Source organism: Haliaeetus leucocephalus, unplaced genomic scaffold (genome assembly GCF_000737465.1).
Source record: "Haliaeetus leucocephalus isolate CR32 unplaced genomic scaffold, Haliaeetus_leucocephalus-4.0 Scaffold177, whole genome shotgun sequence".
Classification (NCBI taxonomy): domain Eukaryota; kingdom Metazoa; phylum Chordata; class Aves; order Accipitriformes; family Accipitridae; genus Haliaeetus; species Haliaeetus leucocephalus.
Genome location: NW_010972613.1, coordinates 574,211 through 591,096, shown reverse-complemented (window position 1 = coordinate 591,096; position 16,886 = coordinate 574,211). Strand labels below are relative to the sequence as shown.

The 16,886-nt window shown below is 49.1% G+C and overlaps 1 protein-coding gene across 3 annotated transcripts in view; it reads right to left on the bottom strand.

Annotated features, from left to right (window-relative positions):
• The window catches only part of NUP160 (nucleoporin 160kDa), a 29,801-nt gene extending 12,925 nt beyond the window's left edge, over positions 1–16,876 (bottom strand). For all 3 annotated transcript variants that reach the window (XR_774156.1, XM_010564300.1, XM_010564301.1), the window contains exons 1-19: positions 16,664–16,876; positions 16,290–16,500; positions 13,583–13,805; positions 13,261–13,339; positions 12,301–12,415; positions 11,373–11,531; positions 10,293–10,370; positions 9,971–10,068; positions 9,037–9,121; positions 8,502–8,570; positions 7,678–7,761; positions 6,598–6,768; positions 6,369–6,468; positions 4,580–4,745; positions 3,835–3,950; positions 3,586–3,746; positions 2,101–2,234; positions 1,712–1,782; positions 10–169 (exon numbers count right to left, since the gene is read on the bottom strand). Coding sequence is in view for 2 of the 3 variants with exons in the window: in XM_010564300.1 (XP_010562602.1) it covers positions 10–169; positions 1,712–1,782; positions 2,101–2,234; positions 3,586–3,746; positions 3,835–3,950; positions 4,580–4,745; positions 6,369–6,468; positions 6,598–6,768; positions 7,678–7,761; positions 8,502–8,570; positions 9,037–9,121; positions 9,971–10,068; positions 10,293–10,370; positions 11,373–11,531; positions 12,301–12,415; positions 13,261–13,339; positions 13,583–13,805; positions 16,290–16,500; positions 16,664–16,866 (2,483 nt within the window). In the remaining variant the exon portion in view is untranslated. The remainder of the gene's footprint in view (positions 1–9; positions 170–1,711; positions 1,783–2,100; positions 2,235–3,585; positions 3,747–3,834; positions 3,951–4,579; positions 4,746–6,368; positions 6,469–6,597; positions 6,769–7,677; positions 7,762–8,501; positions 8,571–9,036; positions 9,122–9,970; positions 10,069–10,292; positions 10,371–11,372; positions 11,532–12,300; positions 12,416–13,260; positions 13,340–13,582; positions 13,806–16,289; positions 16,501–16,663) is intronic.
• Positions 16,877–16,886: the final 10 nt, after the last annotated feature.

Sequence of the window (16,886 nt, the reverse complement as noted above, 5' to 3'; positions counted from 1 at the left end):
CAAGGATACAGGAGCGGCAGAAAGTCAGCCACTATTGCAGTAATGAGATGGGGCCAGTTCAAACTTGTTTCAGCCAAAGAAGTGTTTGGTTGCGAGAAGAGTCGAGATATGATGTGCTTTCTGGCTACTTCCTGAAAGAATAGCTCCACAATTGTTTGAGGGCCGGATACTAAAAATACAAGTTAAAGAAACACTGAGAAGAAAGCCCACAGCAGCCATCCCAGGCCTTCTACACCATGCTGTGCTCATCAGCCCAAACATCACAGATTAAGTCAGAGCAAAACAATAAGTATGTTCAATACTCGAACTTGTTGGTTTTGGATTTCTCTTGCCGTCTGGTTAAGTCAGAGGGAGGAGCAGGAGATCAAAGAGCCACATACTGCAACGTTTATTAACCACAACTCAATTATAATAGGAAAGAAAAAAAAAAGAAAAAAAAAAAAGCTGCGTTCTCTCTCCAGTTGCACTACTCGCAACCCAGCTGCAGCTTTCCAGCATGACCGAGCGTTTTGCAGGGCAGGGCTGAGGGAGTGCTGATTTGGCTATCTGGCTCTGTTCAAATGCCTCCCTCATTCCAGCACCCTAAGCAGCCCAGTGTCCCATTGGCAAACTGTTCTCAACGCCTCTCCCCAAGCTGCCACCTCCTTTCTATCTTCCCTACGTTTCACATATTTTTCCTGAAGCACTGCAGTCAAACAGGACTTTCCTCATGAGCGGGCCAAGAAATAACCCACGACACTGGCACACACAAAGGATGTTTTCAATTTCACTTTCATGCGCTGACATTTACGTCGAGGCAACTGCCTTCTGAACCGAGACTCTCATTCAGGGCAAGTTCAGACTCCGAAGATTGCAGCCTCCTTACAAAGAGCACAGATGCCTCAGGCCTGTCAGCACACAGAGGAAATTCTTCCCCAGCTCACAGTCCTTCACACATGGCACTGCTGCCTGCTTGCCACTGATTTTCTCAGCTCCCTCTGAAGTGTCTCAGCCTCGAAGTGCCATGCAGACTAGTTACAGCAGGCTCTTACCTGTGCATTTTCTCCCCTACCCTGCTCACCACCTCCCTCTGTAACCACTTCAAGGTACGCATCCTCCTAATTAAATTGCCTTACAGTCTCACCCATTAGGATTTCTCCCCCAAGACAGTAACCCAAAGCATACGTCTTTGCAGCAAGACTTTCAAAATGTGAACGAATTATCAGCTGCAATTTCCCCCATGAGGTACTGGCTGTGAGCAACACTCATGTCTGAATTGCAAAGTGTGGGAAGCACAAGCATGTTTTGGGGAAGTATTTCTATATTCTCTCGTTTCCCTGAGCTGCTGCTCGTGGTCACTGTGGGTGAAGGCTAGTGAGCAGAACAGACGTGGTCTGACCCACTACAGCCACTGTAACATACAGGAGCGAGAGGTGAGCTTGGCTGGTACTGCCAGGGCCAGAATTAATAATATTTGGCTGAGCCAAATCCTCCTCAGGCTGAGAGTAAGATCCATGTCTCCAGTCTGAGTCCAATGCTACAAGATACTTTGGTTTTGTTGTTATTTTTTGGTGGTGGGCAGCATGACAAACATCTCCACATAAAGTGGGGTCATCCAACCACGCACTCCATTAGCTCACTGCATGAAGCATTTCCCTCGGGTGGCAGAGACACAGAGTGCAAGAGGTATAAATAACAGAAACCGAGAGCTGATGAATGGTGGACGTCTTACCTAGTTTATGTGGTGTTACAGCAGTGGTGTCTGCTAACTCCAACACAGATAGATGCTGCAGATTAGATTCCCTAGAGAAGAAAAAGCCATCAGTGAAGAAACAACAAAACGCCTCCTGCTTTAATTGTGCTCATTGTTCAAATCAAATGACTCCTACTGCTGAAAAAGGCAACAGTGCACAGAACATCGAGACCTCACACGGCAGAATTAGCACAAGGCAAAAAGTCAGCTCAAAACATGAAAGGGGGAAAAAACCCTCCCCAGCACAACCTGACTCCTAGAGTGATACTCCCACAGCAACCACCAGCTTTTCATACCAGGAAAGGCATTTCAGGTGGATTTAGCAGGAACCTACAATCAAAGACAGAACGGGCATGGTAGAGACTTACAGCGTGTCAACAGGGACGTCTGATGCCAGGCACTGGCTTGCCCACCTGATCAGGTAGTAGGACAGCAGGAGGGGAGAGGTGCGGTGCAGCAGGTCCTGCTGAGACTGGAACAGCTGTCCCCCTCCCAAAACCATCTGCAAGCAAACCACAGAGGTTGGCACACCGAGGCCAAGCTCGGAGAGCAATGGCAGGAAAACGGCAGTCAGTGAGGTTTGTATCAGGCCCAGCTCGTCCCTCCTGCAAACACCAAGGAAGTCAGCAGCCCAGCATTTAACTCAACCTATCGAGGAGACCAGCAGGACTCCTGCATGTGCCAGAATAACCCAGTCACAAATAACAGTGTCACCTTAGACCAAGAGATGAGTTAACTATTCTGGTGGCCCAGACCCCGTGGGGAAAATTTAAAAAGCAAAGCTATGTGCACATGGAGTGCTTCTCTAGCCTGCAAACACCAGCACCTGCTGATGCCAGGGACACCAGCAAAAACGTGCTTTGCACCGCTGCAACACCACCACTGAGAGTGAAATCACAGCTTTGCTGCAGAGACCATCTCGGGCCCTAGCCCTGCTGCCCAGGCATTGCATCCTTGTATGCTCTAGCCAACAGCAGCTCAGCTAGGTGAGACGAGAGGAAAAACAATCCATGCTTGTGAAGGACAAAAGCGTGTATAGGTGGCAAAGCAGCAGTTCCTCATCAAGAAAGAAGCAGGTCACATGCCTTGTGGTCTGTGACGGCCTGGCTCCAGAAGGGCAGCTTGCAAAGTGCTTTAAATGCTCCCAGGGCAACCTTATCCAGGAAGAAGGGGATTTCTTTTCAACCAAGAAACTACTACAGTAACGTTTCCAAGTAAATAATATTGGTTTAAACAACACTCCCCTTGTCTGGGGACTTGTTCCGCACCCCTGCGTCCACCCAAACCATCAGCACCATCTCTTGTGCGGCCACACAACCAACAGGATGGATCCAGCCCAGCCCACCCCACGACCACAAACACAGCTGCCATTACAGCGGCTGTTTGCACTGGCTGGAGCAGCCTCAGAGAGGCTGAAACCAAGACCTCTGGGTAAACACTGCTGCTGTGACGCAAAGGTGCTGCGTGCTGTGTTGCCAGAGAACAAGGCTGCAATCGTGTGAGTGCTGGGCTGCGCAGTGGCATAGGAGGGATGGGGAATAGATGGGAGAACTGTACGTGCTCAGGCAGCGCTGAGGAAACAATGCCCTCCTCCTGGAAAGAGAGTTTTGCTTCCTGCTTCCTGGATGCTCAGCATGGAAAGAAGGAGATAGGGTGTGAGTGCAGTGTACCACTGCTTTGCTTAGGATGACAAAAGCAACTGGAGGAGAGAACAGGGCTTGCCCAAGCCTGGGGCTAGTTCAAACAGCCTCCAGTGTTTTGTGGGAAGAGACAGAGCTCACAGTCTGGCACCAGCAGAACCCCAGATCCAAAAGTTCAAAGAGCGTAGCAGTAGCTTCAAGGGCTGTACTCACAGGATCTCCAAGCCGCAGCAACAGCTGTTGGAGGACCAACAGGTCCCGACAGATCAGGAAACGGATCGTGGCAATCTTACATATCCCCCAGCAAACCACATTGACAGCGGTACCACTACTATACAGCTGGGTGAGGTTCATGCGCATATTTAGATGATGAGCTGAAAGATAAAAACACTGAGATAAGGGGAGGAACTAGACCGACAAGAACACTTTCCCAGCCCAAACATCCTGCTGTAGAGCTATCACCTCTTTCCATGTCAGCATCTGTCTCGTAGTCCATTTCTCGGATGAGCACTCCAATGGCATGGATGGGGTTTCTGATCTCCTGCAGTTTGCTGTGTATGTCCTCCATCACATTTTCCCTGCAAAGTGAAAAAGATAATAATAATCAGCAACATGAAATCTAACTCAAGAGGGCTCCCTTTCCTCCCTTACTGATCCTCTCTGGAGGGGAGTGTATCTGATCAGCCTGGACATTCTTTATGGGAATCCTCTTCTGGCTTGGAGTTTTATTACAGCGCCTGCAGGGACCAGTCTATTTATTCCACTCCCCCAGGCTACCAGGAAATAACAGTCAGATAGCTGGCATTCCACAGGGGAATGATTTGAGGAGGCTAGCACAGTAACCACATGGCTTGACCAAGGCTCTGACCTCTACCTAGTGTGTACGGGCACTTGCTTTCCACACTGCAACCATCACCTAATAGGAACTTGTTCCTTTTCTGCTCTCTATCTCACCTGAGAATCCCCAACATGTCTTTTCAGGAGGGCCCCAGGCAACAGCAAGGGGGTTCTGGATGGAAGACCCTGCTAACGTCACCAATACCCACGCTCCTCATCTGTGAGGGGACCTGGAAAAGTCTCCTGCAGCACAGGGAGAGCCTGCACATCCCAAATGTGCTCTGACGCCAATCAAGGATGGCTCCAGGCAATCCCTGCTCAGCCATCCCTGCCTCCCTGCAGGGGAGCTTCTGCAAAAACATCTCCTTACGTGTCATTAGCTATCAAGTCCTCCAGGATCTGCTCTGCAGCCTTTTCTGGAGGCTGGAGGCGGGAGCAAGCCATTTCCATTATGAATGCCATTTCCATGGAAATTGATTCTCCGATCAGTCGAAGGCACTGGACAAGACAGACAACATCACGAGACATCTCCAAATCTGTAATGAAAGAATCTAACTGTATATTTACAAGAGATTTCAAAGCGAAGGTGGAAGGACCATTCAAAAACCAGTTAGTTCAGCTCCTATCAGCAAACTACCAGCATCAGATGGGTCTCAGTCCCGCATGTCAAACTGACCCTTCCCTGCTAACTACAAGGCCAAATTAAAACTTAGGAGTTCACAAGGGGAAGATTTGGGCTTTATTATTTGGAAAGTAAAAAATACTGATGCAACAATAAAACAACGAAAATACCTCCAAGGGATTTTCTCCAGCCACAGGTTGAAAGGAAATAATTAGTGCAGCATAAGAGCAAAAAAACCCCCGAGCAAATGGCTCAGATAGCTTAGCTCTGCCAAGCAGAACACACTCTCGTCACAGCAGCTATCTATTTGCAGCACTACCTCTCACAGCTGAGAGAGGATTTTCACATTCTTAGAATTGATCTGAAAATTCAGTACTGAGGGTTTAAATCACTGCTTTGCAATGCAATCCTTTATGTATGCGTTTTTAAAATTAAGTCACATTTTTTGAGAAGTTTGAAACAGACAGGGCAGGAACTGCTAGCCTCCCAAACTCAGCCCAGGCCTCCAGCTTTCCTTCTCTCACATCCAGAAATAGCTCAACCAAATGGATGATGATTCTTCTTTACAAAAATATAAAAATCACTTGACCATGAAAGTGGAGCTTAGGTAACATTTTCCGTTGCCTTTTTCTTGTGAAACGTCATTCCACAGCCAGCAAAGCATAGAGGGCACTGTGGCGACAATATTAACGACAGGTTTTGCATGCTCTGGCATTTACTTCCCGGCAAGAAGAAACAGCACAGTCCCTCTCCACAGCTTACATGAAAACATTTATACAAAACCATTGCACTGAATCTAAGTTTGCAGAACTGGGCAGTTGAGCCCAGCATGCCAGGATCACAAGTTTCCTTCTTCTCTGTAATCTCTGAAAGGAATTTACTCCATCAGCAAGACACAGAGGTTGGTAAATTTTACAAAAAAGAGAACCACTTGCACTGAGTCAGAGTAGGTCTTGCAGCTCTCAGTGGGGATGGCAGAGCTGAGCAAGCACCCAGCTGAGATAGTTTTAAGCAGGGTTCACATGGGGGGGTCACCCACATGATCAAAACCACGAGCTTCTGCATCCTGTTCTCCCCACCAGCACTGGGGACCTGCCAGCACACTATCAAGCTCCAAGCTGGCAGAGCTGTCCCACAGAGAGTGGGCATGAAGGCAGCACCAGTTAACCACAGCCTACACAGGTAGTTTGTAAGGCCACAAGGGCAAAGAATCCACCAATGCAGGTCCTTGTCACTGAGCAACATGCAGCCTGAAATCTAATATTCTTCCTTTTTAAGTTATCTGAAACAAGTCACAGCAGATTTGCAGTCTTGACACCATTTTCTAATTCCTGGTGTGAGCATGACGGCAGGTTGCACAAAATAAAACTCCCTACAAATGCCAAAATAAGAAAACTATCTCCAGGTAGATAATTACGGAGTCAGGAGCACTTCAAGAGGCCTCTATGGAAACTCTCACATCCCTCTGCCTAAGGCTTCCCTGACATGCAGTGTTTCAGCCTCCAACAATAGAAGAGCTCCATGTCTCCTCACTTACCATCAAAGATGGCAGCATCGTCCTCAGTCAGGAGGTGCTCATTAGAGAGGAGATAGAGATGGTCCACCAAGGAGCAGGGCACAAGGAAAGACAAGGAGCCCTAGAAAGGTGAGGAGAAAGCCCTTCTTTGAGCTCCCCAAATCCACACCTCAGTCAGAAGAACTCCTCCCTGGAGATGACTGCTTCAGTTGGCTGCAGTGGCCAAAAAGCCACCACTGCTCAGCCTCACCTTCTTCAGCAGGCACACCATGTTGGAGTAGGGATTCAAGTGCAGGGCCAGGGGCCGTGAGAGCGCTTCTTGGTATTGAAGGCAGCAGGCATAGAACTTGGACCAGAACTCCACCTGCAGCTGCCAAAACTCCTCCAGCGAGCACTCGTATTCTGTCACACTGCCCTGGAACTAGCGGGACCAAAACCAGACTTCAGATGAACACAGGCAGTGAAACAGAGAGAAAAATTGTAGCGTTCAGACTGCTGTCTTGTGTCCCATGACCAGTGCCACAGCTTTACATGGTTAAGGTTTATAAACAGCAGTTACAGTGCTCTTCCCCACCACCTTACTGTCAAAACGTAAGTTTTTTCCTACACCTGTGAATCACACAGCAAACAGCAAGGGGAACAAAGCCCACAAGAACTGTTTCTATACAACCTTAAATAAAGCAACACCGACGATATCAAGAAAAAGGGCAGCACTGCAGATCTCTAAAAACATCACGCATGACGATTGCTATAGAGGATACAAAACCACCTTTTTTTGTGAACTTTCTAGCAATAGTCTGAGCAGCCTCAAGGATGAGCTGCAGGTGGAAGGACTGCTGGCTTAGAGAATCAGGCATATCAGAGTAAAATCTGGAGAAGTAGGATAAAAATGGAGGAAATTCAAATCCAAAAGGACAGCCAGTTGATCTTTCAGATAGGTCCCCTAAGCAGATTATCTTCTGGTGTCCATAATTATGAGCAACAGCTCTGCGTGGTGGTGACCAGCACCCATGTGCAGGCAGCTGAAAATGGGCACCAGGTGATGCACCACCAGCAAAGCACACTCCATGCAAAGTGCACCCAGGCAGCCGAGACGACAGAACAGGAAGAAAGAAGAAAGGACTCCAAAAAAGAAGAGGGAAGGGAAAAGCCAGGCAGGAAGGATGAAGATCTCTACTTTTTTTTAAAAGTCACATAACTCCTTTGCAGAGACAAAGGACAAAACAAGGCCTGGGGTCACTTTGTATCTCACTTAACTTCGTTGAACCATCACAATACATACAACAAACGTAAGAACAAAACACGAGGTGGGGGAGGGGGGACATCTCACCTCGTTTTCCACGGCTAAGGTAACCTCTTTTTTTAACTCATCCCACGTCAGATCTATGTGTCTCTCGGTTCCTTGAGAAAAAATCTGAAAAGCAGCACAGCAAACTTTTAAAGCAAGAGCACTGTATCCCTGAGGTTCAAGCAGCATTGAGCGACGTAAAGCAAACACAACAGCATCATCCAGTAATTTGCAGGACAAAAGTATTAAAAAACACAGCTAGCTGCTAGATGTGGGGTACGTGAATGTACAGCCAGCTTTCCTCTTCCTGTGGAAATGGAGGAAGCCTCCTGGCAGGCAGTGCATTGGGATGTAAGGAAAGAAGTGCTGCACACCTTCACAGCAGCTCTCTCTTATCCCTTGCTGTAGGCTGCCATAAGGTCACAGCACAAAGAATCAAGCCAATCAGAGTAGCAGAAGTTTAGCTTTTCCATTTTTCCTGAAAAGGCACTGCGTGTTGCCTTGCTCTGCCCTTTACAGCCCCAGAGGAGCCAGAACTGAGTGGATATATTCTGAGAAACAGCACTACAGTGGGCTGAGAGTCTGTTCACAGGGCTAAAGCAGCAGGCAATGAAAAGCAAGCTCAGCAACCTGCTGTCCGAAGGGAAAACATCTTCTGGAAAACACATTCTGCCTCCCACCGCCAGCACACACCGGCTGAAATATGGCACAACAGCCACTGACTTGCTTCAGTGACTACTGACAGGTCTACAAACTATCAAATGCAAACTGATGCCAGCCAAGAGCTCCAAGGAATCCTGTTGCCTCACATCTAAATGGCAAGGAAGAAGCTGAACAGAGAGCGCACCAAATGCCCTCTCACTAACCTGTAAAGCCTTCTGGATAGCTGCATTTGTGAACCGGCCAGGCATGAAGAGATACTCCAGGTAGGTTTCCTGCAAAGAGAAGAAGTTTGCAATTTAAGGACACACACGTGTCAGGAGGAAAGCATTTAAGATACTGCTTCTGGTCTTTCCTCCCATTCTCAAACTTATCCCATGGATCTGTATTTCTTTCCAGCTTCAGTTCATACCCCCATCCTGCTCCAACCTCTCACCTTCCAACCCCTTAGCAGTTCCCATTATCGAACAGTGCTTCCTGCACACACCAAATCTTCTTTATTCATGTGTCTTGTCTCAAGGCTCTCCTGACTGACTTGAAATTCTCCTCATCCCTCAACTTCTGGTTTCATAACCATGCTTAGTGCTTTAATGCTGTGGTAACAGAAGCTAAGGCTTGTCCCCTTTAATTTGCAGTCATTTTAAGAGTGTATCAATATAATTTGTACACTTGAACTGTCTTAATGTTCTCCTGGGCAGAGAAGCTTCGTTACTTCTTGTTGCTATTTTATAGTCGGCTCACCCTGGGGTCCTGATCGTGTCGAACCGTCACTTCCTCTTCAGGCAGTGGCTGCACAAAGACCTGGTTCCACTGGCCTGCCACATTTCTGGCAGAAAAACAAAACCAGAATCAACTTTGCATTGCAGTGCTCCAACACAGTGCACCTGGGAGCAGCTACCTGAACCTAACCTGTCACTTTCACCAGTGATCACAGACTTACAGCAACCATGGCCCTTTCGACCTGATAACAGGAGCTTTTGATCAGTGACAAGTGACAGATTTAGCCAGGAGAACTTAATGGAGGCATCCCCAGCCCTAAGCTAACAGAACAGGTTGGATTCCTTCATTTCTATCAACATTCTCCTCATCACACGTGCTCACCAAGCAACTCTTTCTCAAACTGACCAGTAGATTCTTCTGCCTAAACTTGCATATTCACAGCATTTTTTCACCCACTATTTAACTCCCTGGTCCTGGATATGCACCAAGCCTACCCTACCAGCTTTATAAAGGCAGGGATGATCCTTTCACATCACTCAAAACATGATCTTTCTTGGAAGAGACCACACAGTTATGTTTTGAAGGAGGTGTCAGTGAACTACAGCCCTCTCTCCAACACACTCACAGCAGACTCCACTTTCAGCAAGACTGCCACCCAGCTTTTTAAATTTTTCACATTCCTGCAGCTGAGTTGTAGCTTCATTAGAAAGCAGAACCAAAAAAAAAAAAAAAATCCATGTAATATGTGCTGCAGAAAGACACAGTTGTGCACGACACGAACACCACAATAGGAAGAGCTAGGTACCGCTGCATCTCCACACACTTTGGTCAGCAAAGCAGGGCAGGAGACAAGTTGAGGAGCTCAAATAGGGCTGTTAATGAGCAGCATGTGGAGCGGCTACTGTAGTTACCCCCGCGAGGCTATCAACGCTAGCGATTCAGCACAGAAACTCACTGCTCAAAATTGATGTATTTCACAACGGTTTGATTCTCTTCATTGTGCCACAGTGCCCAGATCTCAGACGAGGTTAAGGCAAAGTCAACCAGAGTCTCCTAGGAGAGAGAGGGCAAATTTACTTTCTTATCATAAATTCAAATACAGCAGAGAGACACGTGTACTTAACGACAGCAAAACATTCCCTCGTATTGTTTAAGCAGGCTTTGGGAAGAGTTCTTTATTCACTCTCAAATCCCCAAGTCCAGGCCTCTGATCTCTCAGTAAGCAACCCTCCCCCTTGTCTCGGTGCCTTCTGGGGGAGCTGGGCCCCAGTGCTCACCTGCGAGGAGAACAGGGAGGATATGTGGTCAAGGCTGTAGCGGTTACTCTCGGTACTCACCAGCTGGAAGACACAGAACTACAAACGCACCTCATAAGTCATTTGCTCAAGGACAGCTAAGCCAATAACCAGCACGTCATGGGGAAGCTCATCTTTCTGGTCCCTCTCCTTGCCTGATGCTACAGTCAACAGACCCCTAAGGGCTGAGGGCAGGAGGGCCAAGCTGAGTACACCACGCACAGGCAGCCACAGACCCTGCCAAGCTGACCGTCTGTGCCACGTACTGACATCGCTGGCTTCAGCCTTCTTGGCAAGGACACCCATCTCTGCCTGAGTCTGAAGGATTTCTAGCTGTCTTTTGAAAGGCTAAACCAGAAAAACATAACACCATCACTGCTGGGCACTGCTAGCAACAACATGACATGGGCAAGTAAGGAGACTAAGGTGGAAAAGCCCTGAATCCTCAGGCCACTTGTCGCAAACCAAGCTCTGGGTGTTCTCACCAGAGCAAGCAGAGCGCTGGTGGGACAGCAGAAGTCACGACACACGCTTCTGCTCTGTATGTGAATCCCCTGGAGAATGGAGAGGGTAAGCTGTCTAACAGATGAGACTGTTCTGTGCCGTCATTCCTGTCCTGCTAAATTTATTATTCACCACAAGAAGCAGAAGTTCTACAGAAGTCAACATTTGGCAACGCACAGCGATGCGTCTGCATGCTCCCAGGAGCCCAACATAAACATACTATCAGTATTTCCATGCTTTTATCTCCTTTTGGACCTTTCCTTTTCCCACGGCACATACGTGCTTTCGGGATCCTACCAGAACAGGAGGTGGACAAGTGAACTAGCACTCAACAGATCAGCTTAGTCCCACAGGGAATTCCAGTCCCAGGGTGAGGGCACGTGTATCCTGCAGAGTTTCGAGAGCAAAAACGTTTATTCAGAACCCTCTCCAGAGGGTCAGACATGAAACTTTTCCCTATTTCTTGCCTTACAGGCCCAAATCCAAGGAGGAACAACGTATTTGCCATGCAGCCCAAGAAAGATGCATTCACAGTGAGGAAGCCCTGTCACTCCATACCTGCCCTCGCTTGGGCGCATGCATGTACACGCCGAGGTAAAGCCCCAGGGACTGGGAGAAGGCCAGTCGCAGTCGATGCCCAGTCCCAGCTGCAAGCCGCAGGTCCCTGCTGACTGGCATGAACTCCAGCAGATCTGCAACCATCAGGCACATTTGATCCTATGCAAAATAAAGGTGTCAGGAAAGTAGCATAGGAAAAACTCGGGACTGAGAAACTGCCCTTCTCCCTCATCCTTCCTCTTCTGGCCAAAGTCTGCCCAGATCTTCCTCTAAAGGATGCAAATAAAGCATCCATATACACACCCAAACCACTGTTTAACACTGTTCAGCTTTCCCCATCTCACCTGTGCCCTCTCCCACCAAGCATATGGGCTTTCAGAGCCCAGGCACGTACAATAAACCTTCCCCTCCCTCCTGTAATGCACGCACGCATTCCAGTGCAGATGAGCCGTGAAAGCAGTTGTGCTGGTCGATTAGCTTTGGCACTGATATTTGGAGCAAGTGGCATGCAGCAAGCAGAGGCTTTATTAACTTCTTGTTGACAAGGAGCCACATTACAAAGACACTCTTATTACCACTAAAGCAGTATAAAATCCATTTGGTCTGCCTTCTCAGCCCTTGAAGAGCTCCCGCCTGCCTTCCTGAAAGCTCCAGTACGTTTCTAAATAACCTAATACTGCCTCTTATCCTATGCACAAGGCTTCGCTACAGAGAAGACCCACCAACTGCTTTCCAAATGTGGCTACAAACACACGCCACAACAGTTTTCACAAATTGCGCTGAACCCCAGCGTGTAGAAGTTGACTCAGTGACAATTTAACAGCAGACCAAATCTATGCCAACTACTCTGCTTTCATTCCTTAAGCCTCAGACTATCGCTCAAGCAGCAGTGGAAGATGCTGCTCCCCCAAATCCAGGCCTCGCTCACCTTATAGGACCACATCCGAAGTTTATGGTCCTGGCAGAGAGCAAAGAGAAAGGCATCGTGATCTAGGCAATGAACAGAGAGGCTGATAGGCAGGTCCGATGGGCCACAGTCACCTCTGAAAATACAGAATTTATTTCAACAGCTTAAAAGAAAATCAAGGCTAGCGCATAGATCCAAAGCACAGGGTTTCTATCATGCTGTGTTTAAAAACAAATAAATCAGTGGTGTGAGATCAGGAGGAGAGAGCAGTGTTTCAGGACTGTGCGGGTCAGCATCCAAGGCGCAGAGGAGCCTACTACACCAGTAATGCCCAGTTCTTCACCCACTTTGGTAGAGCTGAAGCATATCCCTGGCTTCCCCAGCCCCAGCCTAGTGCTTGCAGAATGCAGGTGAAGGATCCAGAGGGAAGCAAGGATCTGACCAGCCAGCCCCAAGCAACGCACTGCTGATGGTCAAAGTCATTCAGGGCATCAGGGGACTCGCTATCATTTCCAGGTAACAGGGCCTAGAATTTGGTTGTGCACTCTAAGATACCGTAATTATTACGATCCAACACCGAGCCCAGTCTGCACACAAGAGCGTCTGTGTCATCCACAGGTAACCTCTGCCGGTCAGGAACAAGCCTGACATTTCAGAACAAGGGCAAGAACATAAAACTATTGTAATCCTTAATCTGCGCTGGCTGCAAGCCATATCCTGGGCAAATCCTTGGAGGCCAATTACTAGATATAACATATTCGTAGACACAGACACGCAGAATCAGCAGGACCCCATTAAGATGAACTAATCCAGTGTTCAAGTCCCAACTTCCGTACCATGATAGGCCCTGTGACCCAGTTAACTTTTCTGGCAGAGTATTTATAGATGGTGGCTTGCCTGTCTTTGACTTCAGCTAGAAACTCTAGGTGAGGGAATCGAAAAGACAAAATTAGCTCCTCTTATTCATCACCAGACACTAACCTGATGGCAGTTGGCATCCAACCGGTAAGGAAACGCTGCATCACTGAGCTCTGTTTCAATTCCACAACCGAAACCATTCCTTTCAAAATAAAAGCGATATTAAGAAATACGTTGAGTACTCATTAACAAAATATTTACTGCCACCAGCAAGGGGCTTCACAGGCATGATATAAAAGAGCTTTTGTGTGTGTGGACTGAATTTGTACAACACATGACAAAAATTAAACTCGAGCGAAGCTCAAGGCTAGGAGAGGGGATGCTACATGGAGCAGTGTTTTGCAGAGAGGTGGATGCGAGGAGGCAGCCTGTTCCCGCTCCTTACCAGGCACATCGTGAGGAGGCAGCTTAAGGACGAAGATTCCTCCTGAAGCAGAGGGCAGAGCAAAGAGAGCCTCCCCCTCACTGCTGAGCCACGCCGCTGAGGCGACAGAATTAGATGCCAGGCCTGGCACGCTGGGAATCACGTAGTAATTTGAAGGATCTCTGAAGTTGATTTTGCCAACATCTGTAAACACGGACTGCATTTGGCTCTCTGTTATCAGCTCCTGGAGAAGGGAAACAGCAGAGAGTACAAAACCCGAGCACACATACACAAGGCACAGAAAAAACAACCAGACACCCGTGGAATGGCAACTGTGATGCTGCTACTTGATAAAAAGGATTTTTCCGGTAAGAACTCTCATCACTACCACTCCTGTTTCCCTGACTGTTAACCCATGACCACTGCTGTTCACAACCAGATATGAAAGGGATTTCAAAACCCGCAATTTTCTAGCAGAACGCTCACTTTCTCCCCCGCTCATATACTGTAACACCCCCAAAGGAGTCCCGCAGTCCATCAGTTGCTTTGAGACAGCTCACAGCAAAACGGTGATAACAAGTCCTGTGAAGAGCAGCTCTGCAACAGCACAGCATCATCCCTTGGGAAAGCTGTCTGGAACACTAAAAGCAAGAGATAAGCTCTCCAAGAGAAGAAAGGGACCTGAGAAGACACACCAGAAGCAGACGCGAGAGAAAAAGTCACAGCAAATGGGTAAATGAGATGTAAATTTTGCATAAGATCCATCTTCCACATGAAATAAAAAGATTCTATGCCTTGCTGCATAGAAGGCAAGTTACGAACACAGCCAGGCCTCCCTCGTCACAAGGCCAGGCCCCAGGACCACCAGCAGAGCCACCTCCAACCTCTGAGCCTCCTTTCAGGTTATGTCACCAACCTTCACCAAAATCAGAGCCCTATTCACAAATCTGAAATACCCTCAGCTTTGGGGCAAATGCTGCAAGTCTGATGGCTATGGCTTCTGCCTCCCCCACATGCGGTCTGAGCACATTCAGTTCCAAACAAAGCAAGAGATTTCGAGCTTGCTTTTCCTATCTGACTCTTGTCCCCAGCAGTTTTCACTTCCACATAGAGAACTACCCCACACTGATGAACGCGCTTGCTGTATCTGGTCAAGAATCAGAGGACTTGGGAGTTTAGCAGTTTATAACACCTATAAAGAAATTTAACTAGAAAAGTTTGGAGAGTAAGAAACTAAAGTGCGGAGTTTTCCACAAAACTCAAAGAAAGCCTGACATGCTCCAGCTCTGCACCTCTGGAAACACTAGAGGGTTCCAGCCTGGGGAACAAATCCCCACCACAGAGCTACAAAACCGATTGGTTGTGGTGGACTGACCCAGCTGGCAGGTAACTGTCACCAGCCGTGGGCCCCAGCAGGGCACGGGAGAAGAAGAGTAGCAAAAACTCGTGGGTCAAGATAAAGACGGTTTAATAAGCAAAGGAAAGAGGAAGAATAAAGTAAAAACAAACCAAGCAATGCCAAAGCAATCCCTCACCACCTCCTCCAAGCAGCCTGATGCCCAGCCAGGCACTGAGCAATGGTCGCCTGCCCCAATTCCCTCCCCGTGTTGCTGAACACAGTGTCACAGCACAGGGACTGTCCCTTCCCAGCCTCCCGCCCACGGCAGCCAGCTTGTTGGGGGGGGGGGGGGGGGGCGGAAAAGGAAAAGCCCCCAACGCTGTGCACGCACTGCTCAGTAACAGCTCAAGCAGCAGCATGTCCCCAACTCTGCTTTGGTCACAAATCCGCCACACAGCACCATGCGAGCTGCTGCAAAGAAAACCAACTCTGTCCCAGCCAAAACCAGCATATGGTCTGTTCGGCAGGGAAAAAAAATCCAGCCCAACTGGAAGGGCTCAGGAAAAGCTGAGCTTCATACTCATCAGCAGCTCACCTCCAGTGTTTCGACAACCAGCCCACACGACACGGACACGACAATGGTGACAGGGTTTGCGTGAAGCCCCGTGACAGGGCCATGTTGGGGGTTAATCCTGGTGGGCAGTGAAGGAGCACACAGCTGCTCGACCACTCCCTCCCAAATAGCATGGGGAAAGAGGAAAGGGAGAATAAAAGCAAGAAAACTCGGGGGTCAAGATAAAATAATTGCTTAAGAAGTGAAGGACAAGCAGAAGAAGAGAAAACAAAACAAGGGACACAAAGGCTGGATAGACCAACACCCAGCCAGTTGCCAAGCAAAAACATGGCTAACCCCTGCAAAACCCCTGCTTTTCCCTCTTATCGCCAAACACAATGTCATGTGGCAAGGAACATCCCTTTGGTTAGTTTGAGTCATCTGCCTGGCTGTGCCCCCTCCCAAAGCGCTACAGACCCCCAAATCTATTCACAGGGGGGGCAGAGTGAGCAACAGAGAAGGCCTTGAGGCTGTGCAAACACTGCTCAGCAAAAGCTAAATTATTAGCGCATTATCAATGTTGTTCTGATCACAAATCCAAAACATGGCACCACAGAAAGTACTATGATGAAAATTAACTCTATCCCAGCCAAAATTAGCTCTATCCTGGCCAAAAGCGGTACAGGTGGGAAGCAGCACTTTGTGCCCTTGCTGAGAAGCATGCCAAGACCTTTGCTATTTTGCAATGTACTTAGCGGCTTCACTGAGGGCAGTTGATGGGCAGGACCGAGGCAGGGGGCTGACACAAGCAAGAAGCAGGCCACCCCGGTACTCACGCTGCGGTACATGCGAGCGGGATGCGGCAGGAGCAGGCGATGCACCGTCTGCCCGGTGATCAGGAGGACGACCAAGTGATTCTGCACCTCGCAGAGGTGCACGCCTCCCGGTAAAAACGGGCAGCCTTGGATGTGGAGGCGTACGGCGTTGTTCAGCAGGTTGACGTCCAGAGATTCCTCCACCAGCTCCACCGTGTCTCCCGACGTGGTCCTGAGGGAAGAAACCGGGGTTGGCGTGAGGACGGTGGGCACGGGCAGGGGAGGGAGATGGGCCCAATCGGGCCCGGGGGCAGGCCCAGCCGTGGTGGGAGGGGGCCGGGGGGCCCGGGGGCCCGGGGGCCCGGGGGCGGGCCTGCCCCCGGGCCCTCACTCACCATCGCACGAAGCGGTTCCTGGTGGCGGCGGCGAGCTGCGCGCTCTCCTGGTAGCAAAACCCACCCGCGCTGTCCCCGTAACGACCGGCGGGGAGAGGAGCCGTCCCCGGCGGGCTAAAAACCACCTCTTGAAACCGTCGCGGTGGGCCCCGAGCCGCCGCGCTCAGCTCCAGGCAGCTCCGCTCCGCCAAACCCGCCGCCATCTTGCCGTCCGCCTTCCCGC